The sequence below is a fragment of the Sycon ciliatum genome, chromosome 1, assembly GCF_964019385.1.
Source record: "Sycon ciliatum chromosome 1, ocSycCili1.1, whole genome shotgun sequence".
In the NCBI taxonomy this organism is placed as follows: Eukaryota; Metazoa; Porifera; class Calcarea; order Leucosolenida; family Sycettidae; genus Sycon; species Sycon ciliatum.
The window spans coordinates 65615305-65641192 of NC_088643.1; the positions used below are offsets into that span (position 1 = coordinate 65615305).

At 47.3% G+C, this 25888-nt stretch overlaps 1 protein-coding gene and 1 long non-coding RNA gene across 4 annotated transcripts in view; one reads left to right on the forward strand and one right to left on the reverse strand.

Moving 5' to 3' along the window:
• Positions 1-3881: 3881 nt before the first annotated feature.
• Positions 3882-4848, reverse strand: LOC135804914 (uncharacterized). The gene is made up of 2 exons (XR_010551094.1): positions 4515-4848; positions 3882-4187 (listed from the first exon to the last, which is right to left on the reverse strand). It is a non-coding gene; the product is annotated as an uncharacterized LOC135804914 (long non-coding RNA).
• Positions 4849-5193: 345 nt separating this feature from the next.
• LOC135804915 (protein mono-ADP-ribosyltransferase PARP4-like) overlaps positions 5194-25888 on the forward strand; it is a 56545-nt gene continuing 35850 nt past the window's right edge. For all 3 annotated transcript variants that reach the window (XM_065318889.1, XM_065318891.1, XM_065318890.1), the window contains exons 1-25: positions 5194-5648; positions 6556-6751; positions 7406-7463; positions 7795-7873; positions 8093-8230; positions 8913-9059; positions 9334-9654; positions 9868-10028; positions 12291-12399; positions 15535-15563; positions 16122-16220; positions 16887-16971; positions 17319-17471; positions 17738-17781; positions 19074-19198; positions 19673-19806; positions 20255-20339; positions 20539-20672; positions 21321-21485; positions 21799-21839; positions 22131-22218; positions 23118-23255; positions 23733-23825; positions 24217-24310; positions 25351-25424. In XM_065318889.1, the coding sequence (XP_065174961.1) occupies positions 5520-5648; positions 6556-6751; positions 7406-7463; positions 7795-7873; positions 8093-8230; positions 8913-9059; positions 9334-9654; positions 9868-10028; positions 12291-12399; positions 15535-15563; positions 16122-16220; positions 16887-16971; positions 17319-17471; positions 17738-17781; positions 19074-19198; positions 19673-19806; positions 20255-20339; positions 20539-20672; positions 21321-21485; positions 21799-21839; positions 22131-22218; positions 23118-23255; positions 23733-23825; positions 24217-24310; positions 25351-25424 (2919 nt within the window). In that variant the 5' untranslated portion in view covers positions 5194-5519. The remainder of the gene's footprint in view (positions 5649-6555; positions 6752-7405; positions 7464-7794; positions 7874-8092; positions 8231-8912; positions 9060-9333; positions 9655-9867; positions 10029-12290; positions 12400-15534; positions 15564-16121; positions 16221-16886; positions 16972-17318; positions 17472-17737; positions 17782-19073; positions 19199-19672; positions 19807-20254; positions 20340-20538; positions 20673-21320; positions 21486-21798; positions 21840-22130; positions 22219-23117; positions 23256-23732; positions 23826-24216; positions 24311-25350; positions 25425-25888) is intronic.

Consider the following 25888-nt stretch of genomic DNA (forward strand, 5'->3'; position numbering starts at 1 on the left):
TTTGCTCGTCGTCCAGTCCGGAATTTTCTTGTAACTCACGGTGGAGTACGCGCAGGGTTTGTGATCATCCCTGTTCACTTCAATATTATCAAACACAACGTTCCCTTTGTCACTCATCTTATCCTGAGTACTGAATTTGCTGACAATATTGCACCATACTTGTCACAACCTACCGCCACTGCTGGCGGTGGCGACTGGTTCGTCAATGGCGGTGACCAGGCTGACTGACTAGCTTCGAGACAGCGGCCTCGTTGTCAATTCCGCGGCAGCCTAAAGGTTGATTTTATTCATCCAGCCTCAGCGCCATGTTGACGATGCCCTAGTGACTGTGTGTCATGGATTGCCTTGCCATCAGCGGTCATTGCCGTCCACCTTGATGCAGCCCTCAACAACTGGCTCAGCCCATGGGAGTCTCAAGTGGACAAAATTGTTGCCAAAGTAGCTCAGAAGATTGGTGCATCGTGGTGTAGGTGAGCACATAACTAGGACTTCCCAGCGTCTATTTGTCCAGGCTGCGATACTATGTGACATGCTGTACTGCACATTCTTTTCAGCACTGCAAGGCCGGCAGCTGGACCGACTGCAGGGGCCGCGCACATGCAGGCCGCCTGTTGCCAGTGCAGCATTCTGGAACGTTCCTTCCTTCTGAGATCCGTGGAATAAAAACTTTCTTTGCTTCAAAGCAAGTTGCTTACCTTTCTGTTGTGCTCCCAGTGTCCTTACAACAATAACCTACAGCAATGTTTTATTTTCCTTTCCATTCCCCAACCAATGAATACTACGATGTCGATTCTATTTCTTCATACTTTGGTGTGTGCCCGCGCACGCACGTGTGTGTGTATACCTCACTCGCCACTCGAAGTTCTGTTCCTCATCACTGGAACACTGCCTGTTCTTTCAGGACCTGCCATCATCTGCGGATGGGCATTCAATAATTGTATTGTGTGTGTGTTTCATTCAGAATCAGATCCGCTATCATTGCTATTAGAGAAAATCTGTGGGTTCACATCCAGTGCATTTTTAGATCTGCGTGCTTTTCTCGCCACGGGCGCATACATGGGACATTGTGTGTGTGTGCGTCTGTGTGTATGGGGATATTGTCTGTATCGGCTTTTGGTACTAATGTTCAGGTCTGTGCTTGCATGTGTGAACATGAAATTGTTCGGTTCTGTGCATGCTATTGCTATGTTGTATATTATTGTATGTATGTGTGCATTTCCACGAACAGTGTAGACGAGCGTGGAGAGTGCATTCATCCCTCATCAACCACTTCCCCTTGGGCTTACGAGAGTTTTTTCTGCGTACCTCTCTGATACTGTATTGATGCCGGCACCTGTACCTCGATGTGTTCCTCTATCTGCAGTCGCCTTTAACCTTCGGTCAAGTTAACGTTTATTGTGCTCTATTTATCGTGCGAATCAAAATAAACAATAATAACACAAGTCGTGCTAGAGTGACGACATGTGCGTGTAGGAGGGTTGATGCGATGGGACGTTATAATTAGGTGGAACAGAACACACATTGGGCAGATTGATTGGGCATCATTGATTGTGCTCAGTCTAAACAGTGAACATAATAATTATCTCCAGTGACAGACTGTAGCGGCTAGCCTCCAATAGGTAGCTGGCACTAGTCGCTAGTGCTTGTTTGACAGGTGCCGCCAGAACCCCTGTTGTGTCATGCTATAGATGCACATGCCCTGTTCTGGGGCATACTGAGGTACTTTGATTTTGTTGACTGCATGTAGACAGCATCCAATAGTAGTACTCGTAGACCTTGGCTCTTTGTAGGTCAACCACCATGGCATGGATCGATCGGTGACTATGCACTTGGAGGTTGGAATAGCCCGCGCTGAACAGATCTTGCCATGGCCCAGGGAGTGAACTCGCTTACTCGACTATCCCGGTTTTAGTTAACCAGCAGGAGTGGTGCAATTTGTCCATACCATGTTGCGAGCTCACAGTTGTTTGGGCAGGTTTTGAGCTACACCACGAAACAAAGCGAAATAACGGCGTGACTGTAGAGCAAGGAAGCGGCGAGACGGCACTTCCAGGACGAGACAGGCAGTAGAGATGTGTTCACAGCACGAGCAACCTCTCAGACCCTGCCGGTACTCCACAGTTACAAGAAAATGTCGGACTGGACGACGCGCCAATGCAAACCTGCTACATCCACCCAGGCAGATAGCTGCCAAACCAGGCCAATGTCGACCCACTGCATACCGGTATGTCAATGTCAAACAGATCCTGCAGGAGAAGACTGGGATGATATTGGCGTCCAGTGTACGGACACCAGTCACATTTCCTGCGTCTTTTGCAGCATACAGGATAGACTCATCACTGTAAAGTCCACTACTTCAAGATTTTTATTTGTAGAATACATGACAGTGTGCCTCGCAGAACTGCGAGATGCTGCAGAAGACCAGTTTCGACCTTTCTGGACCGCCATTCACCGACGGTGGGCTACACGATGCTGGAGGAACTAGATTCCAGTGAAAACCCAAGATTCCTTTGCTCCTGGACGCTCCGACGTGTTGTGATATGTGCCAGGTGCGCAGTAACTAGTATTTTCATCGCTATAGCGAGGACGACGCCGATCGCCAAACTCTCGCTCACAGCCATCACCAGCCTCTCAAAACCATCACTTGGCATCCCCCAGAGGTATAGGAGAAAGCCAAAACAGCTCTCAACAAACAAAAGCTAAGGACGATGGAAAGAGAGCATGTCAAAAAGAAGACGAACAGTATGAAGTTCAAATGGGTTTGAACCAGGGAGTCGTCAAATACCGGGAGTGGAAACGCCGTTAATCTTGATTATCCATGCTCGCCTCGCGCAAAATTTTTGCAGTGCCTTGAGTACCTCAGCGTCGTCAAATGCAATTTAGAGTAGCCTTGAGTATTTTTTGGGAGAAAGCGTCCATCAGAACGTGTATACAGAGATATTTGTAGTGGTCTGCTCGTTTACTAGTAGGAGGACACCTAATTTATCGGTAGGCGTTATCGCAGTGTTGCGATGTATGACTGGAGGCCCGATTCACGCGCGGATAGTAACGTGACTTTTGATGTAATTTATCGAGGAAAATAGCTCAGCCTCAGTAATCAAAGCCACTTGGTTCGACCCACGAAAAAACTTCTCGTAACCATTGTCCTTTCCATATAGGTGCTACCTGTGAATTTTCTCGGTGTAAGATGATATGCCACTGACTTTTTGAGGGACCCTTTGTTTCTAAAACATTATTGTTTTTTAATGACGACCACATTATTATAAAGTCAAGGAATTTCTCTTATTTTCTTCTTCAGTGTAAGAGAACATCACCGCTTTCAGTATGTCTCATGTCAAGAGGAAGCATGACAACGTATATGCACCACCAACACTGAGAATCCAATTACAGATTTGGCCGATTGTGGCGAGTATCACAGAATTGACAATGCACACCGAATTAAACTGTTCTAAATCCCTCTCTCTTTCTGTCTCGCTTCTCTTTGCCAACTTTGGGTGTCAGCAGTTACGCATGCGTACATGCACGCACCAATATACGGGTGCGCACGCACTCATTGGCATGCACAAACTGCATATGCACACACACGGCATGCACGAACTGCGCATGCACGCACATTCACACACATACACACACACTGGAATGCATGCATGCACACACACACACACACACACCTGGTCCTGGTAAACACTGCCATTACGGTCACCTGTCCCCTTGCGGGACCGACAACATGGAAGCGACGGCAGAAAGTCGGTAGTCTGCCAAGAGATTAGGGACCATATTCAATCGGCACGACGAGAGAGCCATCTTTGGCAGCACACACACACACACACATACTGACATGCCCACACTGTGCATGCACACACACGGTGGATGCTCATGTGTCTTAGATTCAATTATCTTTTCAAAGTTTGGTAGATTCGGAGACATGTTGGCCAGAATTTCATGGCCGAAAGTCGCCAACACCGGCTTGAGGCTAGTTAACTCAGGCTTTCTGCTAGCTTCCAGTTCTCTTCTCACCGCAACAACACACCAACCACCATGGTATATTTTAGGTGTCTCTGCAGTGCAGTTGACTATGGCGGTGGGCTGGGGTGCTCCTGCGGATGATGCTGGCATGATGGACGGCTTTCTTGCCACTACTGTACCGCAAATTAAACTTGAAAACACAGCTGATGTGGTCTCCAGGTCTGGACAAAACGCACACGGAAAACAGAGCAGTATTTCTATATTAAAATTGTCACAAGTATTCATCCAGGTAGAGAATGCCATGTGTATCCTGATTCCTGACCATCACATAGTTTCTTAAATCTACCATTGAATTTCATTTTACGAGTTTCACATAAAATTTTATGCACGATCATTGGGCAAGTAAAAGAGAAGCTTCCCTAGGTCTGTACTTGACTGCAGGTTGATAAATCGAATGCTCTGTACATGCAGCATGCATGTGTAACAAACCAAAACAAAGCTATTCAGTGATAGAAGTATTCACTCGATAAAGCTTGGTTTTTACTCACCTCTCGCCCAAGTTCCTAAAACATCAGCCGTAAAATGGCTACCGATATCTCCCTGTCCAGCATGACCATGCACTGCCGACGAATCCACGACGAAGAGTGATAATACTACAAAAGGGAAGCGGAAATCTGACGAGAAGGCTTATGTATGGTCGAGACGTCTAAACTGCTCCGCTTGCAGGAAGAACCAAAATAAATTTTGACATTTTGAAAATCCCGCGGAATTGGTGAATGTGGCACAAAAAAGATTATTTGAAAAAATCGGCGTGCTCCAGCGCGAGGCGAGCATGGATCACGCTCGCGCATCTCGTTTCCACTCCCGGTATTTGACGACTCCCTGGTTTGAACACTCGTTTCACCAACTATGCCACTTTCAATAAATCGTGACGCCATTTTGTTTTAACACGCATACGGTCCATTAAAAAATGCAAAGTCTGCAAAAAGACAAGAAGATGGGATATCCCCCGGATGGACTCATTGAATGACTCATGGCAAGTCAGTTCACAGTTCAGATCAGAGTACACAGTACACACCCTCATGTACATATGTAGACTCTACTCTTGATGTCAGAGCATGCATGATTCTCGCGTTATGACTCAGTCACTCCACGTGCTCCATGTGTATGAGTTCGCTACATGTCTACAACTACATTTTCGTATGTTACCCGCCGTGTTGACCAGTGCAGTGCAGCTCGACAGTCCGCAACAGCAAAGCACTTCGTCTTTTACAGACATGTCTTCCCAGGCCCAGGCATGCAGTGTATGTTCACTTCCAGCACATAAAATCGTTGTTGCCTGTGTCAGCAAGTTTCTGATGTGCCAAAATTATCTCTGTGGACTTGGAAATGTACAAACATGTAGCAAAAGAGATCATGTCACCACCCTTATTTTGAAAAATCAAACTTGGTAGTTTCTTTTTCTCTCCTTGCTGGCTACCAGCAGCTGTTTGCCAGTTATTAATGAGCAACAATCCATTAGTAAACAAGCTTCAGTCAGGTTGATCTCGATCATGGGGCTGTTCAGCCAGTTCCAAGTCTGTCTGGACTTAGGCACCAGTGTAAAGTGGAAGGAGAAACAGTCGATTCGAAGTTGTGTGACTGACAATGGTGGAATCATCTCCTTCATAATCACCAAGAAGGTGAGAGAAATGTCCAGAGAGTTGCTGCTGTTATACATGTTTCTGTGTATCGCCATTCTTATGATTGAAGCAGTATTTGCACACACCAAAAAGAAACAACAATATCTATATTTGACTCTTGAATCACAAGTATAAACGTGGTTGTGCACGTGATGTAGTTGCGGACTTCATGTTGAGTGTTTCAGTACTACTATCCTCCTCTCAGGAGAACCTCACATACAAATTTTCATCTTCTGGATTGACCCACTTTGCTTTACTTGCAAAAGGAGGCCGACGGTGCAATGAACACAATGACCTGGACAGAAACCTTTCCCAAAAATTGGGGAAACCCTATATGCAGTATAGGATTTGACAGACAGAGGAATACATAGGGGAGTCTTCCACGTAAGTCATTGGTGCGACTATAAAAAGTGCGGGGGGGGGGGGGGGGGGGTGTCCGGAAGCCCGCCCCTGTGAAATTTTTAGGAAAACTGGGCCTAATTAATAGCCCATGCTTCATTTTCTTTCAAATCACAAGATAAAATTATTATTTGTGCAGCTTTGGCCACACCTGCCACACCGGTTCCGACGCCGCTGATACATGATGTAGTAGAGCTTTGGCCAGACCTATTATCTGCTGCTAAGTATGTGGCCTGACATGACTGTACTTTTGACTCTGTGTGTGTGTGTGTGTGTGTGTGTATGTGCATGTGTGCATGTGTGCATGTGTGCATGTGTGTGTGTGTGTGTGTGTGTGTGTGTGTGTGTGTGTGTGTGTGTGTGTGTGTGTGTGTGTGTGTGGTGTGTGTGTGTGTGTGTGTGTGTGTGTGTGTGTTGTGTGTGTATGGTGTGTGTATATGTGTGTGTGTGTGTGTGTGTGTGTGTTTGTGTGCGTGTGCATACGTGTGTGTGTGGCTTCTCTGGTTAGACAACACACTTGGTCATTTCCGATGCCAGCAAAGCGGAGAGCTACAAGTCGCGCCAGGCCACCAAGTACAAGATTCCTGTCGTCCATGTGGACTTCCTGAGGGCATGCGAGAGCGCTGGCAAGATAGTGGACGCTAATGACTACCTGCTTGCGGGCACTACGCCAAAGAAAGAGTTTGAATCGGGGAAAATTGCCGGTGAGCTTGTATGGGCGTGGAGGCATTCTGGCGCCTCTCTTGAAATATTATTTTGATGATTGTCCCTACTACGTCTGCTGGTGTCCGTGCTAGGCCTAGTCTCTGTCTCTACACTACTTTGTACATGTAGCTTTATGACCATGATGCCTCTTTCTAGTTCCGAAAAAGGCCACTGGACCCCAACATGTACTTACATTTGGATGTGATGTGCACTAGCATCATCCTGCACTACCATCATGCTGCACTACCATCATGATGTGCACTACCATCATGCTGGTGAGCCGGAACTACACTGTGCTTCGATCCGTTTCTGCAGTGGATTTGCAGCCAACCAAAAACACACACAGTATGACTAGTCATGGGCGACAACGGGAAACTCTTTACACATCCGCGTGGATACTGTTGCTGCTGTCTACATCAGCGGGACTGCCGTTAGCAGCACTATTTTTTGCATGGCGGTGAGGGTCCGAGTCACTGCATTACATGTGCACAGTGTTGCAATATAGCACGGGCCCAGCCAGACGTGCCACACTCTGTACACACTGTAGCACCGTAGCATCACAGTACATGCGTAATGGTCTTCAGTGCTTCAGCAAATCAATCAGTACCATGCACCGTGTTGATGTGCTGTCTGTTTTTCACCTGCATCACTAGTGCCAAGATCTGCGGAGAAGCCGAAAGCCGGTCCGTCTGTGAACCTGAACAGTGTCAAGTAAGTCCTCTCACAATGTATACAGTACAGTAGGAAACCTTCGTATGGTAATAATGTCTTACCATGTTGAGCTCTGCATCCACAGGTGTACATGTACTCAATGTTTCTTCCATGCCGAAATCGCATACAGCCTCCATCACAAATCACACCGCTCACAATACACAGATCCCCCCCCCCCCCCGTCCGTGTTAATCCGGTGCACGTAATATATCCGTACGATATTGACCTGCTGGACTGCATTGCCGTTTCTTTACTTATTCCCCTCTTGGTCGGTACCTGTTGATGCGGTGTTGAGCCAAGGACTCTTTCCACGTGCTTGCTTTGTCTGCAGAGCATGGCGTCTGAATGATTCGTCCGCGCCAGCATTCAATGAGCAGGCGTATGCCGTTGCCCGTCACACAACGTTCAAGGTGGGTAGGCGGTGGCTTAGATCAGGATCAAGGCTTGAATCTATGGAAATGTCATTACGCCTACGGTCCTAGCTTGGCCTGAGCCTAAAGCATGGGGCTATGCTGAAAAACGTGCTTCGATCTCAGCCTATATTCTCTCCCTTGGGTGCATTCTCAGTTTTGTTTTGCCTTTACTCATTGTCATTGGTTTTCTACCTGCTTGTTGTGCGATACCTGTAGAGAACCGACAACCGTAGCCAAGTGACCACTTTTGCAGTTGTGGAGATGCATGTGCAGCCGGACTGTGATGCAGTCAACGAGCAGAGTGCCTTGCAGCGAGTGACCTGCAGCCGCGGCAAGATCAGCAAAGACCAGCAGGTAGTACTGACACCCCGTACGTGAGAGTGTGTGTGTGTGTGTGTGCGAGCGAGCGTGTGTGTGTGTGTGTGTGTGTGTGTGTGTGCACGCACGTGTGTGTTTGTGTGTGTGTGTGTGTGCGAGCGTGTGTGTATGTGTGAGAGCGCGTGTGCGTGCGTGTGTGTGTGTGTGTGTGCGTGCGTGCATGCGTGCTTGTGTGTGTGTGTGTGTGTGTGTGTGTGTGTGTGTGTGTGTGTGTGTGTGTGCGTGCGTGTGTGCGTGTGTGCTTGTGTGCTTGTGTGTGTGTGTGTGTGTGTGTGTGCGCGTGTGCGCGAGCGTGTGCGTGTGTTTGTGTGTGTGTGTGTGTTTGTGTGTGTGTGTTTCAACTTTAAGGGTGACATTTTTTCCCCTTGTGTGCGTTGTTACATTCAAAAAACGTTTGTTCACAACTTCACATACTTCTCTACCCATCCTTCTTTCATTGTCTCATAAAAGATCACATTGGCCGCATGTCGACTTTTTTATGATTCCTTTATACTGACTAGAAAGCATCTGTTACACTCTCTGCCCCACAAACTCTTGGCCGTAAGATGGTATGAGGTACTTGTACATGTACTGTTCAATGTGCTGCATGTCACAGCAGTTTTTCGTTTGCAAGCAAATCAACAGTACGTTTGTTTTCCTATTGTACTTTTCTGCTCAGATCATTGAGAGTGTGGAGGAGGTGCGCTACCCTGCAACGCTGCGCGACTGCCTGGCCGTGTATGGGTTGTGGTGCAAGCAGGTCTCCGTCGGTCTTACCAAAGTTCCCTTTCTCAACTGCAAGGTTGGCTCGAAGAAGCTGCGGCAGGTATGCATTCTCTGCACAGTCGAATATGCTTGGCACCACACCACACTCCCTTGTCATATGTTCCATCTGCAGGTATATGTTGCAGTATCGTCAAGCTCACTGCCTGGAGCAAGTGCTATTAACAGTAGTGTGTTGAAACTGTGTTAGTAGTTAGTGTACGTGACAGGGCATGCTATAGCCATTCGTTGGTGTACACCGCGCTCTAGTGTGAGAAACATTGTGCCTGAGTTTTGTTGTCGTGTGTGTGTGTGTGTTTGTGTGTTTGTGCTTCAAGATGAATGCCGAGCGCCAGTTTGCACGTGTGTCGGAGGAGGGCCTCTCTCAGTCAGTCGCAGATCTGATGTCCTACGTGTGGGGTGATGCGTCGGGAGAACTTGACAAGGTCCTCTCCAAGCCCGTGTCATCAGTGAAGATAGACTCGGTTTCCACGGCCGAGTCATGTCTGCTCAAGATCCGTGACACGCTGCAGGGAAAAGCCCATGATGACATCAGAGAACAGTGGACGCAATTCTACGCTGCTCTTCCACACCATGCTGAGCATGCCGTTCCGATCGACTCCCTGAATGTGCTGAGTCGAAAGCAGGATCTCTGTCAGGTGAGTGAACGCATAGGGTTTCGGTACCTTGAGTTTTGCTTATGCACGTATCAGTAAAGTTCTGTTTTGCCTTGACATGGACTCCTGTGCCTGCCACGGGAATGGTGTGTTTCGTACATTGACACTCTTCACAATAAAGCGCACAGTGCAGCATGGCCCTGTGTGTTCTCTTGTATGACGTCATCACATTGCTTGGCTGTGCTCTCCTCGCAGCTCGTGCGGGACATGATCTCGGTGAACGAGGTCACCAACTGGTCGTCTCGCTCGTCAGCCCAGTCCAAGCTGCACGCACTGCGCTGTCATGTTAGCAGTCTTGACAAGGGCAGTGACGAGTTTACCAAAATTGACGACCTGGTAACTTCTACTGATATCAGGTGAGATGGGGCTCCTTTTTTCACTTATTTCTTCACCTTCACCAGTAGAAAAGAAGCTGAGGGCGAGGTAGTAACTCGCACACTCCACCGTAGCCATTACTCAGTCTCAATACACACACGCAATGGTCTCTGCGCTGCATGAAACTCCTTCTCTTCACTAACAATTTCGCCCTGGCCCATCATCTCGTTTGGCCAAACAAACGAGAAATTGCAATTTCAAATTTGGCCTTCACGGAGAATTTTCAAAGTGTTAGGAAATTTGAGGCCACATGCCACGCACTGCTCTTATCTGACATATCTGGCTTGCAAGTGTTGAGTTTCGGAGAGAAAAGAGCAGTGCGTGGCATGTGACCTCAAATTTCCTAACACTTTGAAAATTCTCTGTGAAGTCCAAATTTGAAATTGCAATTTGTATTTGCTCGCAGTGGACATAGTTTGATGCGCTCCCATGATATCAAGCGAATGGCCGAGGGCCCTCTAGATTGGTGTGAGTTGCCAGTATGATGGAGTGCGGAGCTGTGTTTGTGCGTGTGTGGATGTCAATGTGAAGATGTGGATCTGGAACCATAAGTGTGACGACAACGGCGAAGACGCACTCTGGTGAAGTACTAGTGTATACAACAAGCTAACGCACACATGCCGGTATATAACACGTATTGTGCCACCAAGTATGACATGTGTAACATCTCAGTCAGACTCTTCATCCTCTATATAACCACACCAACACGCTTCACACTGTGTTCAGCAATCTCCAGCCACAGTCCCTGTTTACTGTAGGACACCTAGCATGAATGAACGTTGCTTCACACATGCTGTGATTGACAAGGAACACGTGTGTGGTGAGAAACTGTGCATCAGTGCTGGGTGTAGAGGTGCTAGCTTGATGTGGACGTTGTTGTGTATAGTGCGCTCCCCATGGTGTTTCTGGTGCTTGAATTTGTGCCTCTCTGCAATTGTCCTCAACGCACTCCTGAAGTGACGGTTCTCTCTATCTCACCATCATACTCCTTAGCCCAAAGGGAACATAACATAACATACACATCATTATGTATTTCACACTGATATACACACACAAACACAGCTCCACACTTCTCCGACCCTCGCCTTGCACCAGCTTTCTTACTCTTCGTACCTAAGTTACACCCTAGCTGAGACATTTCTCACTGCCATTCACTGCTCCTTTTACTCTTCAAGGTTTATCTATTACATTTCTTGTTTGTTTGCCTTCAGTTTGATTGTAGACCAGAGATGATGGGCCAGGCCCAAAAATGTATTGAAGAGAAGGAGTTTGTGCAGTAGAGAGACCACTGAGAGACCACTGAGAGACCACAGAGTGTATGTTGAGACTGAGTAACGTGAGGTTAATAACTATGCAGGGAATGAGAATAGATAGAAGAGAGATGAAGGAGAATTTGAGTAGACGAAAGAGTGTACTAGTACCCAGCGCAACACCAATGCTACGGTCATCAGGTTTTCTATGGTGAGTCGGTTTGGCTGCTGAGCCGTTAGCACTTCGCCACGGACAGTAGTGACCAGGGTATAGTAAAATACCAGATATAGTTATTATTTTACTACTCCCCGGTAGTGACAATCCTATGCCAGCAGCACCGTAAGTGTTTCGTTCCAATGATCCAGCATATCCGCCGTTGTTCAGAACTTAAAATGGTAAAACAATTACGTCATGCGGTATGTCCGTGTGTCTACATTTACTAGATCAGTGCGTTTGCAACTAGCTGCTGAATCATAGGGTCACACGTTTCTGTCTGGCGTAGTGCCTATCATCTCTGAAAGCGAGACTAGCCGCTTGGTCACTGCGTCAGGGCCCACTTACACACTGGCAGATCCGCTTCATTTCACCTCTGCCATCGAAAATGTCACATAGTGAGGAGTATGTTCTCACCGGTCACACTGTGAGGGGAGTACGGCGTGTAGTATTGGACAACAGTTACAGACTCACAGAGAAGATTGGTACAGCATGCGACATGGCTGTACAGCAATGCGGCAGCGGGTTTTTAACCCGGTTTTGTGATGTGTTAGCACTTGCCGCGACCTTCTCTAACCAGCACTACCGCAGCAAGGGTTTAGGAGTCAGATCTCTGTACAGCTGATGGCATTATGGCAGAGACAGGCAGCAAAGAAATGGCTGCTTTTAAAAACACACTGCATCCCCTGTCTGCTTTTACCCATGACTGCTGTCTGTGATTCTATCTTGGTCCCTGCATGTTGGTCTTTCTTATTGTTTTCTTGCTCATCTCCTCACAGGAAATGTGGCATTAAGGTGAGCGGCATCTTCAAAGTTCAGCGGCCGACAGAGGAGGCAAACTTCGCTGATCAGATTCCAGCCAGAAGACTGCTATTCCATGCATCTGATGTAAGAGTGAATCTATCTGTTCTGTGTCTGTCTGTCTGTCTGTCTGTCTGTCTGTCTGTCTGTCTGTCTGTCTGTCTGTCTGTCTGTCTGTCTGTCTGCCTGCCTGCCTGCCTGCCTGCCTGTCTGTCTGTCTGTCTGTCTGTCTTCCTGCCTGCCTGCCTGCCTGTCTGTCTGTCTGTCTGTCTGTCTGTCCGTCCGTCTGTCTGTCTTTTCGTCCGTCCGTCTGTCTTGGACAACATGTGTGCTGCTTAACACATGTGTGCTTCTGTGAGCTTGGTTTCTTGTTCCTTTGCAATGTCAAGCCAAGTCAGCCATTGAGGACGTCATCGTGTGTTGACTGTTGGGCTAATGTTATGCATGATCAGGGCCAGTATACTGCAACATTGTTTGAATTCATGGAGCTATTTTTACTATGTTCAGCCATGTAATAGTATGAATTATAAGTATTAACTAACTACTGTGCCTTTGTTGTGCCGGGAGATGTTTGTCTCCCATTGTTGTGTCGGGAGTTGTCCTTCCAGAAACTCGAATGACACGCATTCTTCCCCTTTCAGGTTCAGACGGGAGAACAGTGATGATAGAAGAATACGTATACGCTCGGTGCTATCTATGATGACATTAGGCAACTCTGGGATTTTTTCAGCCAACTCGAGAAACAATGAAATGAGAGACAGTTGAGTTGCCAGGAATGTAGGTCGATGATCTGGACCACTGTCAGTGTATAGAAGAAGAATTGGCTTGACATCTTCAGCCTTGACAAGGTGACAAAGTTCACAGGCATGGCGAGCTGCAGATGAGTGCTGGAAGGTGCAGTCCTTCAGTCCCACGTGAACCTTTCCTTCATAGAAGGAGCCCTCGATGTGCTCCGGGATGGCAATGAACATATTTACACTTGGCGTCAGGTTCAATTTTGTGAAATCATGATCAGAAACCACCAGTTTTTCATTCAGGCCAACGATCACTGCCTTAACACGGTCTACAGCAGCGACTGGATGGCCAGGTTCGCCAACCTTGATCGTATGCTTGTCATCCTGTGCAACAAATGTGGCATGGTCGCGAAATCGAATGACAAATTCCTTCTGGTACCTAAATAATGCAGATGCATAGTGGCAGTCAACGTGCGATTTCCTGAACTGCCGGGACTGCACCATGAATTTTACTTTCAGTTTGCCAGTGTACCGTTCGACCACAGCAGCAGCTGGGTTGCGTGGCCAGAATTGATACCGCAGCCATTGGACTGAAGGAATTGGTGTCCCTTCCGGACACTTTGGCGACTACTGCATGAAGATCCCGGACACTTAGGGCTTTGGCGAGGTGCGTAATTACTGTTTCGTCTGTCTCCACACCCATCATGGCGCCTATCATCCACAGCTGTCTCCACACTGGACTCGATGTACTCCTGGCATTTTTCCAAGAACCATAAGAACTGCTCTGGCCTACTATCATTCTGGGCCCTCATGTCCCACACAAGGTCAGGGTCCTCTGTTTCCAACAGTTCCGACACACGAGCATCCACCTCCTCTTGTGCTGTGGTTTCACTACCTGAAGCATCACCAGTAAGGGTCCGGTACAGTGCCCTCAAAATTGCTGGCTTGGTGCTGGTAGCAGTTCCAAAGTGCGCCACGAACTGACACCGCATGGTCCGGGTGTGATAGGTCGGAAGTTTCTGCTTCAATACTTGCTGGACTTCCAAGTTCTTCTGTACAAGCTCCGAGTCGCTGATGTCCACTGGGATTTTCCATACAAATGTGCTGTGCACTCTGCTACCGGTATACTCATACAGCATACATTTCATGGGTATCACCACTTGCTGGATGCACTCATATTTCTTCTTCCTGTCTTCCACGGGACAGTGGTCCTCCAGGTGTACTGGCTCCCACATGCTGCTGTTACTCAGCGCATCGTGAAGGCTTCGGTACCTTGCAGCCACTGTTGGTTTGGGTACTAGCACTGGAGTCAGGATCCGCAGTTCATCCACATCAGTCCTGACACAGGAACGCTTCAGGTCACTTTTTGTTGTTGCCTCCAGGTGCTCGCCCAAGTATTCACTGTACTTCCTCAAATTGTCAGCAAGGCGCAATAGCGCCTCCTTGACCTTTCTCCAGTTTTCCCGTTTCAGGTATGAGCTGCCACTCAGGAAAAACAGAGATGAGGACAGTGCAGCCAGCTCTGGTGCTTTGAGATTTGTGTGGTCGCGCTTCCTCTTCTTACACAGCTCAGGGCGATTGAATCCGACAAATTCAGAGAACATCGCCGGTACAGGACAGCTGCGTGCCGCCAACGTTTCGTGATTGCCGTCGATATACCACAGGCAGTCAGCCAGAGTCCCAACGAAATTGGTTCCGCAAGAATCCACGAACATCTGCTCCCACCCCAGTTGATTCTTCTCTAGAAACGCCAGCATTGCGTTCTTCAGCTCTGCTTTCTTGTTCGATGGCTCCCATTACTGGGGTTGGAGACATGACGAAGCGGCGGCGTTCATGACGAATCTGGGTGATCACGAACGGCATCCTTCTGAAGTTCCACTGTCCGAAACCAATAAAGGAACTAAAAGTTGTCAAGGAACTCTTTCAGACTTCACAAAGACAAATTACACTCGAAGAATGCCGGCGAAAGAGAGGGCAAACGGCGGCGGGCGTGCGTGCGACTTTTCTTCACAGTGCGGACCCTTTCAAGCGCATGAGTACGGGTTCATCGATCAACAACAGCTTCGGACGCGGTACGCGGTGGCTGCGCAGTTTCCATGAATGCAGGCGTAGATAATATCAGGTGGTACACTGTACAGACTACAGTGCCATGTATTATAGTTGCCAGATTTCACACAAGTACACTGGAATCACATTGCACTGCATGATAATGGTGATGTCGCTACGGTAAAAACACGTTGAAGCTGTACATGAGAGCTCGCGTACGCGTGTACTGCTAAAAAAAGTTTCCGTTTCGCTAAACACACGAGTTTTCTACCGTTGATCACGAAAATAAAGAATAAAATAAATCCAGGGACGGACTGAAAAATCGGGGCGGGCGCTGACGATCAACAATCAATTGTTTTTACTTGGCCTTTAGGCTCTCCACAAGTTGAACGTACTCGGTGTACAGTAACATTCTTTTGTGCTGTGGTATTCCGATGTCCAGCCATCAAACTTTGTGGGAATATTATCTCGGTAAGTGTGCCCGTGTTAGCCACCACTGTGCTTATCAGTCGGGTGTTCTGTGTGATGTGGGTGTTCTGCCAGGTGTTCTGTAGGGTGTTCTGTGCAGTGTTGGTCTTCTGTGCAGTGTGGGTATTCTACTGGGTGTTCTGTGGAGTGTGTGTGTGTGTGTGTGTGTGTGTGTGTGTGTGTGTGTGTGTGTGTGTGTGTGTTCCACTGGGTGTTCTGTGCGGTGTGGATGTTCTGTGGACTGCATGTGTTCCACTGGGTGTTCCACTGTGTGTTCTACTAGTACCTGTATGGATGGTGTATATGCAAGCCTTGCCTACTATAGGTAACATGTTTTCACGGCACTGTTTCCCATACAGTGTGTCGTCGCCTTGTTCACGCTGTCACCGTGAACACATGTTACCTGTATGTATGTGGCGCAGGAGTGTATGTCACACCGGGCGGTGTCTCATTTGGTCATGGAGTGAAACCGTTTGTCATGCCTTGTGACTAGTGATGCCTGCTGGGTATGTACAACTGCACGTGCCTTCCCTGTTGTTTGTCTATTTGTGTGCTGGGTAGTGGCTTGCTGATGCCGAAACTCGTGGTGGACAGCCACGGGGGCAAGCGCACGGATGCCGGAATGCTGGGGAGTGGCATCTACTTTGCAACTGATTCAAGGTACGTGTAACATTATCCTATGTAATGAGTAATTGTGTCAGAGTGTGCCGTGCAGTCTGCAGTTTGCTCTTTCCTCACATGATGTCCTAAACATCTTCCCTATGATGGGTATCCCCTGCTCTATCTCTCCTGAACTGTCATGTGCAAACCTGACTGCACTGAAGTGTGCACTTGTGTTATTGTTTGCATGGGTGTGTAATTTAAGATCTACCCAAGAGTCCCAAGGATAGCAAAAGTGCCCAATGTGAATTGTACACAGTGCTGCTGTTCACTGATGCGCTACCCCCGGCTTGTGAACTGTGCTGCAAAGTTGCTCCGGTTTCATCATGCAACAAGCGCACTGGTCCGAGCCCTGCAGCTCATGATGTGGGAGATACACCATGGGTCAGGCTTCACTGGCCAGCATTGTATACCGGTATATTCTACTTGTGTGTGTGTGTGTGTGTGTGTGTGCGCGTGTGTGTGTGTGCGTGTGCGTGTGTGCGTGCGTGCGTGTGGTGTTTGTGTGTGTGTGTGAGTGTGCGTGCGTGTGTGTGCGCGTGTGTTTGTGCGTGTGTGCGTGCATGTGTGTTCTGTGTGTGCATATGGATGATTGCATCCGCACGTGTGTACATGTGTGTACATGTGTGTCTGTGTGTCCGTGTCTGTTTCTTTGAATGTGCCCAGTACAAGTGCCCGGTATTCTAAGACTGGCTCTCGCAATCAAAGTCGGCTGATGGTCGTTGCTGATGTGGCTCTTGGCAACAGCTTGGTGGGTTCAAAGTTCTGCAGGCTGAGTGGCAGCCAGTCATGCTTGCCTGCATCCATGTGTACTTGTTTGCATGTGCACCTGCATGTCTGCATATTATAATTGACTCTGCATGACGGCAGGAACGATGCTGCCTCTCGTGCTACAAAGCTTCTACCTGTTTTAAGTTGTAATTGTGCTCAACGTGGAGGTGATAGCGGTCTGGCTTGGCCGAACCCAAGGGTTTCGTAGACCGGATGCTAGCACAGATAAGCAGATGCCATTACATGTATATGTATTGCATTTACCCCAGTCTGTGCTGACTTAGGTGTCTGAATGTGTCTCATCGACATGTTGTGATCTGTGTGCAGGATACAAGCAAGAAGCGTCCTGAGCTGACACAAGCACCAGACGGCTACGACAGTGTTCATGCCATTACCGGGAAACATGCAGGCTTCTCTGGTGATCTTGGTTACAATGAAGATGATGATGATACTGATGATGATCAACCGTCAGCATTCAAGGTATGGATTTCACATGGCCCTGTGTGTCTGTTGCTTTTTTGTTTCTCCGTGTGTTGATAGTAATTTGCTCTCCGCACACAGACTGTACATGCTTTTTGCTTTTTTTATTCACATTATGATATGATGTAGGTTGCCACAATGCGTGCCCGGTGTTATGTGTATGTGCATATGTGTGTGTGTGTGTGTGTGTGTGTGTGTGTGTGTGTGTGCGTGCGCGCATACGCATGTATATGTGTGTGTGTGCGTGCATGTATGTATGCATTCAGGATGAGGAGTACTGCATCTACAGCAGCAAGCAGCAGCAGCTGCGGTAAGGGATGAAGTGGAAGAGCCTGTCTGTACACTTGTACTTACTCTACACAGTCCTGGTTGTTACTAGTACCTACCTCAATGTACTCTTGTTGTTACTAGTACCTACCTCAATGTACTCTTGTTGTTACTAGTACCTGCCTCAATGTACTCTTGTTGTTACTAGTACCTGCCTCAATGTACTCTTGTTGTTACTAGTACCTACCTCAATGTACTCTTGTTGTTAATGTACAAGAGAAGAGCTACGGAGAAAAAAAGGGAAGCCAAGGAGGAGTCCAGGTGGAAAAGGAAAGGTAGAGCATTGAAACGATCGGTCACGCAATACGGTTAATTTCCATCGTGGATAGGATAATTATTCAATTGACATCCCTACGTAAGAAGTAGGTCAATGTACTAGTGCGGGTACTGCACTACCTTGGTTACCATGATGACAATCGGCCTTGTGCTGCTAGAGAGTGGTTCTGTAAGTGGCAGAGACTGTAGGATTGGATAAGAGAGAACGCAAGCGGTAGTCTCGAAATTGATGCTGTGATATTTGTAAGGACACTCGCCTGGATGGATGGTACAAGTTAGTGGTGAAACGAATATACCGAATATTCGAATGTTCGTTCGGTTTGTCACATTCGAACAAATATTTCTCATGGCGAATATTCGCTAACCGGGTATGCAGAGTTTAGCAGGCGACTTCAAACTTCCGTAACTTCGCGAATACTTGACCGAACCGCCTCATCGAAAGTTCCATCGGCATTAGAAAACTCTCAGCTGTCGTCTCGAAGCAACCCGGACGCGATCCGAGGTCCTGGAATGGAGTTATGAACTTATGGCGGTCGAAAGAAAAATCACGTCTTGAGCTGTTTTTTGAGCGTGTAAAATGCAGCTGGGGATTTTGTGAAAATTGACCTAGAAATGATGGAGAAATATGTGCCTTCGTTTGTCATGCCTAATAATAGTGACAATATCCAATAAAATGACTGAGAGGAGGGTGTGTGATGTCATCCGTGTTAACGAAAGAATATTCGTTCGTTCGTTCGTTAAGCCAAAGAATATTCGGCTACTGGGTTTTGATATTCGTTTCACCACTAGTACGAGTGGATATTGGCTTCCTTCCAAGGTCACCTGGATACACTATGCTGTTCGCGACTTCACTGTTCAAGATGATTTGGTTTTGAGAGCTTTCCTTCTTGTCGCTTTTCCTTTCTGTTCCAGTGTTGTGTTGTATGTCACGCAGTCTGTGTCTGTGTCGGGTAGTTGCTGACACGCTGTCCTGTAACTTACACACACTGTCACCTGCAGGTATCTAGTGGCCTTCTCCTTGCCCGACGATGAAGACACAGAGCCAGTATCCGCTGATGATGCTGGCGGGAAGGAAGCAGCTGCTGTCGATGCCGATGATGAAGATGACGAATCTGCTGGTGATGGTACGGTTTAGGATGTTGGAAAGACAATGTGATCTTGTCCACAGCTACCCTGATATATTACATGCGTTACCTCTCTCGGTTGATAATCCTCTTCTCCTGGTGGACAGGGAAAGCCACTGATGTTCTTTCGCTGATGTTGGAACAGTCCGAATACCTTGTGATACATTTTTGTCTGTTTCCCGATACATAGTCTGTGTTTTCTGTGTCAATCTACGGGTGTGTGGCCTTATTTTAAAGGGGAACTCCACGAAAAATGAAACTTTCATATCCTGTAGAGTTTCGGGCGCTGAGTCGAATGGTCTTGGTCCGAAGTCTCTACGACAAAGCGTTCTTGAGATATTTCACTTTGAAATCGCAAAAACGGGGCCGCGCCGTGACGAATGGTTGCTGTTGCTGCTGTTGCTGCTGCTGCTGGTCGTGTGTGTGTGTGTGTGTGTGTTCTGAATTTGGCACTGTTGCTTATCCCTGTTTCAGTTGTGAAACTGAGTGATGTGAAGTCTATAGTTGATCCGCTGGCCAAGGTTGAGGCGGGTCTCCAGGCCGGTGGCAAGGCAGTGCCACTGCAGTCCGTACACGTCAGAGCCAAGCTGATGGATTTGGCGTCGCAGGTTGGTACGAATAGCTGTGCTCCTGTTTGCCTGAAACGCCTTGCCGCAGAGCGTAGAGCTGTATTCGTGCACCGAGTGTCACAGAACGAGACTGGCAACCGTGTCTGTTTCTTTGGGAAGCAAAGACTCTATCTACATTGTGTACAGTTGCTTTGCATTTGCCTTCGGCCTCTGCAGTACATGTACTTCGAAGTACCTCGTGGCACTCAGCCTTGAAACATGTCTGGGCGTGAACAGTAGTTGCAATGGTCACATCAGCTGTCTTGCCAATACTGTACGGTGATGTGATGCGTGCTCTGCTGGCCTAGCGTGAAACCTCAGCAATGTGTGTTCTCTTCAAACTGTGTTGCGGTGTATGCAGTGCACGTATCAGACGAACTGTGCACCACTGCAATTGTACTGAGTGCATGTACATGTACATGTATGCTCTGTGTTCCTGGCGTGTTAGGTTGTTGTGCTGCAAGAGTACCACAACGAGGGCGATGAACCCATTGAAGCCAAGTACGTCTTTCCACTGGATGACATGGCAGCAGGTACTGAGCTCGCCCACCTAGTCAACTAGCTATTGTTGATAGCACTGTCTGTAATTCTTGAGCCAATGCTTGTCCATGCCGAAATTTGCCCTTAGCCATGTCCTGCGCCGTGGGTCATGTTGTCTCGTCCCTTCGTGCATCTCTTGACAGCTTGATCATGCCGTGTATTTCATTCTCTTCGCACCCCTGTTGTATTTAGTTTGTGGATTTGAAGCATTCATCAACGGCAAGCACATTGTTGGCGAGGTGAAAGAGAAAGAGCAGGCACATCGTGAGTACAAGGAGGCCATTAGCAAAGGCCACGGTGCGTACCTGATGGATGAAGAAACACCGGTGAGTGGCTGCTGTTCTCATTGTTACCATCAGCATTATCATCGTTGCTGCTGCTGTTGCTGCTGCTGTTGTGGCTGTGGTTGTTGCTGCTGTTACTTCCATTACCTGTCTTTGTTGCTGATGTCATTCTGTAGCTAGTCCACAACTGTCCAGTTTTCCCATTTTGCAGTATGTTCCAGGGTGTTATGTTTGAATCCATAGTCTGTCTGTACATGTTCTGTACGCCATACGCTGCTCTGTGTGTACTTCACATTATACATGCATGCACTGTACACTGTTGTCAGCTGCTTTGCCCTGCTTTGGCCTGTGTACGTTATTCTGTAGTGTTTGAAGTAGAAGCGCGTACCCTGCCAGCGGCCGTTGGCCTGCACGCCAGCTATGTCAGTTATTGGTTTCTGATTTCGAATAGTTCCTTGCTTGTCATTCTGAAGTATAGTTGTAATAAACTGTGCTCTTGCTCTTGTAGTTCTCTGTCCATCTTATTCTGGCGAATACAACGCCGGTGTACATGTATTTGTTTAGTTCTATTCTGGGGTTGTCTATGTCTATGGGCACATCCATCATACACCCAGTGGCATGAATCAAAGCAATCTCTCTACCTACATTGTACATGTACGTCTCGTCTTGTCTTTCCTCTTCTTTGTTTAGGATGTGTTCACAGTGAGCGTCGGTAACTTACCACCCGCTGCTAAAGTGCTTATCAAGATCACCTATGTAGCAGAGTTGGTGATTGAGGACGAGGCGGTGTGCTTCTCTCTACCTGGTAGTGTGGCACCATGGTCGCAGTCGGCAGCACTTCAGGAAGAAACACAGGTGGGAATTGCACGCGCATGTCTCTACATGTGATACCAAGGGGTGTGTGTGTGTGTGTGTGCGCGTGTGCGTGCGTGCGTGCGTGTGTGTGTGTGTGTGTGTGTGTGCGCGCGTGCGTGCGTGCACGAGTGTGTGTGAAATCAGTTGAAGTACTGAGCAAGACGATTGTCGTTGCTGCTGCCACGGCTGTTCTTCTTGCTCTTCTGTTCTGTTCTAGCTGTTGCTGCTGCTTCAGGGAGTACTGATATTCCTGTTTTGTTTGGTTTTGTTTTTGGTTTGTTTTGGTCGTGTGCTTTTATTGTCGGTACTTCAGGACAAGGTGACTCGAGTAGAGATTGACAGCAAAGCTGAACGGTGAGTTTACTCAGACATACGTCATTGCTGATTAGTGTGCTCTTCTTGTTGCTGTGGGGACACAACATGAGCATGTTCTACTTTGGAGAACATTGTGCAACTGCCTTTGGGTACGGGTACAACTGCACCGGTTGTGTGATGTCTGTTCCATCGTAATCGTATACATGTGTGTGTGTGTGTGTGTGTGTGTGTGTGTGTGTGTGTGTGTGTGTGTGTATGTGTATGTGTATACGTGTGTGTGTATGTGTGTGTGTGTGTGTGTGTGTGTGTATGTGTGGCGCATCTCTGCAGGTCATTCTCAGCACAGATATCTGTTGAGATGCCGTTCGACATTCGCAGCATCAAGTCGCCCACTCACTCTCGCGAGATATCACTGAAGGTACCAGCTAGCTGCATGCGTTTGTATTCGTGCATGGGGTAGTGTTGGAGAGGTTGTGCTGTAAGGAACCTCTGTAGCAGTATTCACAATGTAATTGTGTCGTTTCAGTAATGACGAGAACTGACAAAACATGACTTGTACAGCCTAGTCGCCGAGCCTTCAGAAGCACATACAGTCTGTATCGGCTATAGAGTGACCGGATATAAGAATATATCGGCTACAGTGGTATTGGTACGAAATATCAAAAGCAAAACGTATTTTATCCAGTAAAAATATCACTATACCCAATATTATCGGATGTAATGATATATCGGATATTATGATGACAGCAAAGAATCAAAACATGCATAACACACTATAATTATTATTATCGGCTATAGTGATAACTTACATGTAGCAATAATATCAAAGGCCCTATTTTTTACTTTCTTCACGTTGCTTATTTTTATAGTGATACATGTACATGTACATAACAGAATTTTTTTATGGAAATGCGGGCACTGTCAACTATGCAGCATGCTCATTAGTCAAAACGCCATGCTGGAATTATTTCCTTGCCTTTCATGTGTCGATCGAAAAAAATCGATAGTATCGCATGATTATAGCGATGCATCGGTTATAGTGATACAATCACGGAAATAAAAAAGGGTACGCTATAGCCGATACAGACTGTACATTGATTTATCATCTAGCACATTTCAGTGTGACTTCATGTAGATGTAGTTGCAGGTACTAGTATCACTGCAGGTACTAGTATCACTGACCTTTTGTGTTAGTCGGTAGTATAGACAGAGCATTCATTCACAGAGTACGCCGGACACTGAACACACCGATGCTGGCACGATGAGATTTTCTTTAGTCTTTCCACCATTCCCTTGTTCTACTCTGACCGTGTGCAGCAAACCGCAACCAAGGCCGTTATTGAATTGCCAGTCGGCAGCGATCTGGGCACTGGATTTCAGCTTCTGATCCAGCTGGCCGAGATCCACGTGCCGCGTATGTGGGTGGAAGAGAGTGACGGCAAGACGGACTCACAGGTAGGTCAGAGCTGTGTGAATGTGTCGGATGGCGACATGATCGTTGCTCTTTATGAACACTTTATGCTCTTCTTTTCCACGTTAGTTAGAGTCTCCCCCATTGCTTTGCATGTTGGAAAGTCCTATCTAGCAACTTAGCGAGCCCCTTGACGTTAGTGCTCTCCCTTACTACGTTGTAACATGGAAAAATGTGGGCACAAATTATGCGATCGAGTCCGCCAACTAAACCAGATTTTTTAACAGTCAGTTTTGTGCTAGATTGTGCACGTCTGACTGTTCAAAATCTGGTTTAGTTGGTGGACTCGATCACATAACTTGTGCCCACATTTTTCTATGTTACAATTTTTTCCTTGGCTCACCATCTGAGTTCTTACTGTGTTGTTTCATGTGCTGCGTCCCTTGGTGTTTGTTTGAAGAGACACGACCTTTTCGTTCATTATCTTCTCATCTGCATTTCTCACTGTGACAAATCTACAGGCGTGTATGCTAACGTTCTACCCTGAGTTTGAAGCGGATCCATCCAGCATGAATGAAGTGATAATTATGCTTGACTGTTCAAACTCCATGAAGGTAGGTTTGATAACTTTGTTCATCTCCTCAGTATGAGACTTCTTGATGGTTATCCTCCGGTCTTTTTGTTTTATCTCTGTGGGTGTCTGTGGGTTGTATGCGATTGCAGACCCAGTTGTATGTCTTCTTCCTTATACGTTATATAACTTCAGTGCTGTATTTTCCCGGTACGCGCATGTGTGTGTGTGTGTGTGTGTGTGTGTGTGTGTGTGTGTGTGTGTGTGTGTGCGTGTGTGCGTGTGCATGTGTGTGTGTGTGCGTGTGTGTGTGTGTGCGTGTGTGTGTGTGTGTGCACGTGTGTGTGTGTGTGTGTGTGTGTGTGTGTGTGTGTGTGTGTGTGTGTGTGTGTGTGTGTGTGTGCATCTGGGCATCGACATGCCCGTGTGTGCAGGGTGACAATATGGTGCAAGCAAAGAAAGTGGCCTTGCTGTGCCTGGACCTTCTGCAAGACAAGTGGAGCTTCAACGTAGTGCGCTTTGGCTCAGGTAAACCTTGCGTAGAATGTACATCTATGTCTGGAATTATAATGTCTTCTACTCGTTCTCCTAGGGTTCATCTTACAAGCTCATCAATGACCATCACTGTGTTTACAACCACTGTATTCCTGCACTACTAGTACTTGTAGTTCACACGATTAACACGCTGTGTTTCCAGGCACAGCCGGCCATTCTGTTTATGTTCTGCTATCCTGCTGAAGGGTGATGCTTTTGGCTGTGTGCTGTTGGAGGACTTTAGTTGGTCAGCGCTGGCTGTGTGGCGCTAAACTCTTGCTGTTCAGGTCTGAGCTGCGATTGTTTAGTGCTGCTGGATTGGGTTTCTTAGCAGGGGCAGGATTTCACGGGCCCAACTGTAGAACTGACGTTGAGATCCCAGGGCATAGATTAACGGCCGGACATCGGACATTTTCCGGCCATTTTCGGCCACTGACTGGACGTTTTCAATTTCACCGGACATAGTGTCCGGTCAAAAAAGTAAAAAAAGAGCAGCGACCTTTCGACCTCTTTATGCAGAGTTGGGCTTTCTTCGGAGCTTCGTGCCAAATGCGACTTGCATATCGTACAACTAACACGTACACCGTAGTCTCAGGCGTAGACTTCACTTTACTTGATTCGCCTGTAGCAGCTGTTGCTACAGTCAATTCACACACGTCCGGGCATGTCCGGACAGATTTCAAAACGGAAGGACATTTGTCCGAGCTAAATGAAATCCTTAAGCTATGCCCTGGATCCTGTTAGAGGGAGAGAGAGAGAGAGAGAGTCTATCCTGTCACAATGCACTGTACAGTTAGGAGACAACGTAGTGCAACAGAATTCGTAAATGATCAGAAAACAACAAAAGCAGTTTCCTAAAAATGCAGTAGAAGTCTTGGAATGTGTTTGTTTGTTTGCTTTCAGTGGAGGCTAGTTTAGTGGAGTTGCTACTTGTGCTTGAAGTAGTTGGGTAGTATCGTTGCGGCTGTTTTCTTTCTTGCTGTTCTTGATACATGTAGTTGTTGTTTTGCTTTTGGCGATGGGAATATTTCTAGACTATGAAGAGCTGTTTGCAACAAGCCAGCGGAAGTCCAAGGACACAGTCAACCTAGCACAGAACTTCATCCAGGTAAGGTGGCGTGAACAATACCGTAATTTCTGGAGTATAAGCCGCACTTTAAACACCAGTAATTCACCCAAACAAAGTCGATGATGCGGCTTATAATATGATGGTCAAATTAACGGTGGTCAATGGGATAGATGTCTGAATTTTATGACAAAAAAATCTGAGCGCGACTTATACTCCAGTACGGCTTATACTCCTGAAAATATGGTAGGTAAAGACAAGTTGTCATGAGCACGGGGGGAAGAGTGTTGTACAACAAGTTGTCATAAGCACGGGGGGGAAGAGTGTTGTACGACAAGTTGTCATAAGCACGCGGGGAAGAGTGTTGTACGACAAGTTGTCATAAGCACGGGAAGAGTGTTGTACAGTCAAATCTGCCGTTAGCGACCTCTGCTGTAGGCGACCATCTACCGTTAGCGACCGATTTTCCGTGCACCGACGGTTTCACATACAAACTGATCCGTCCA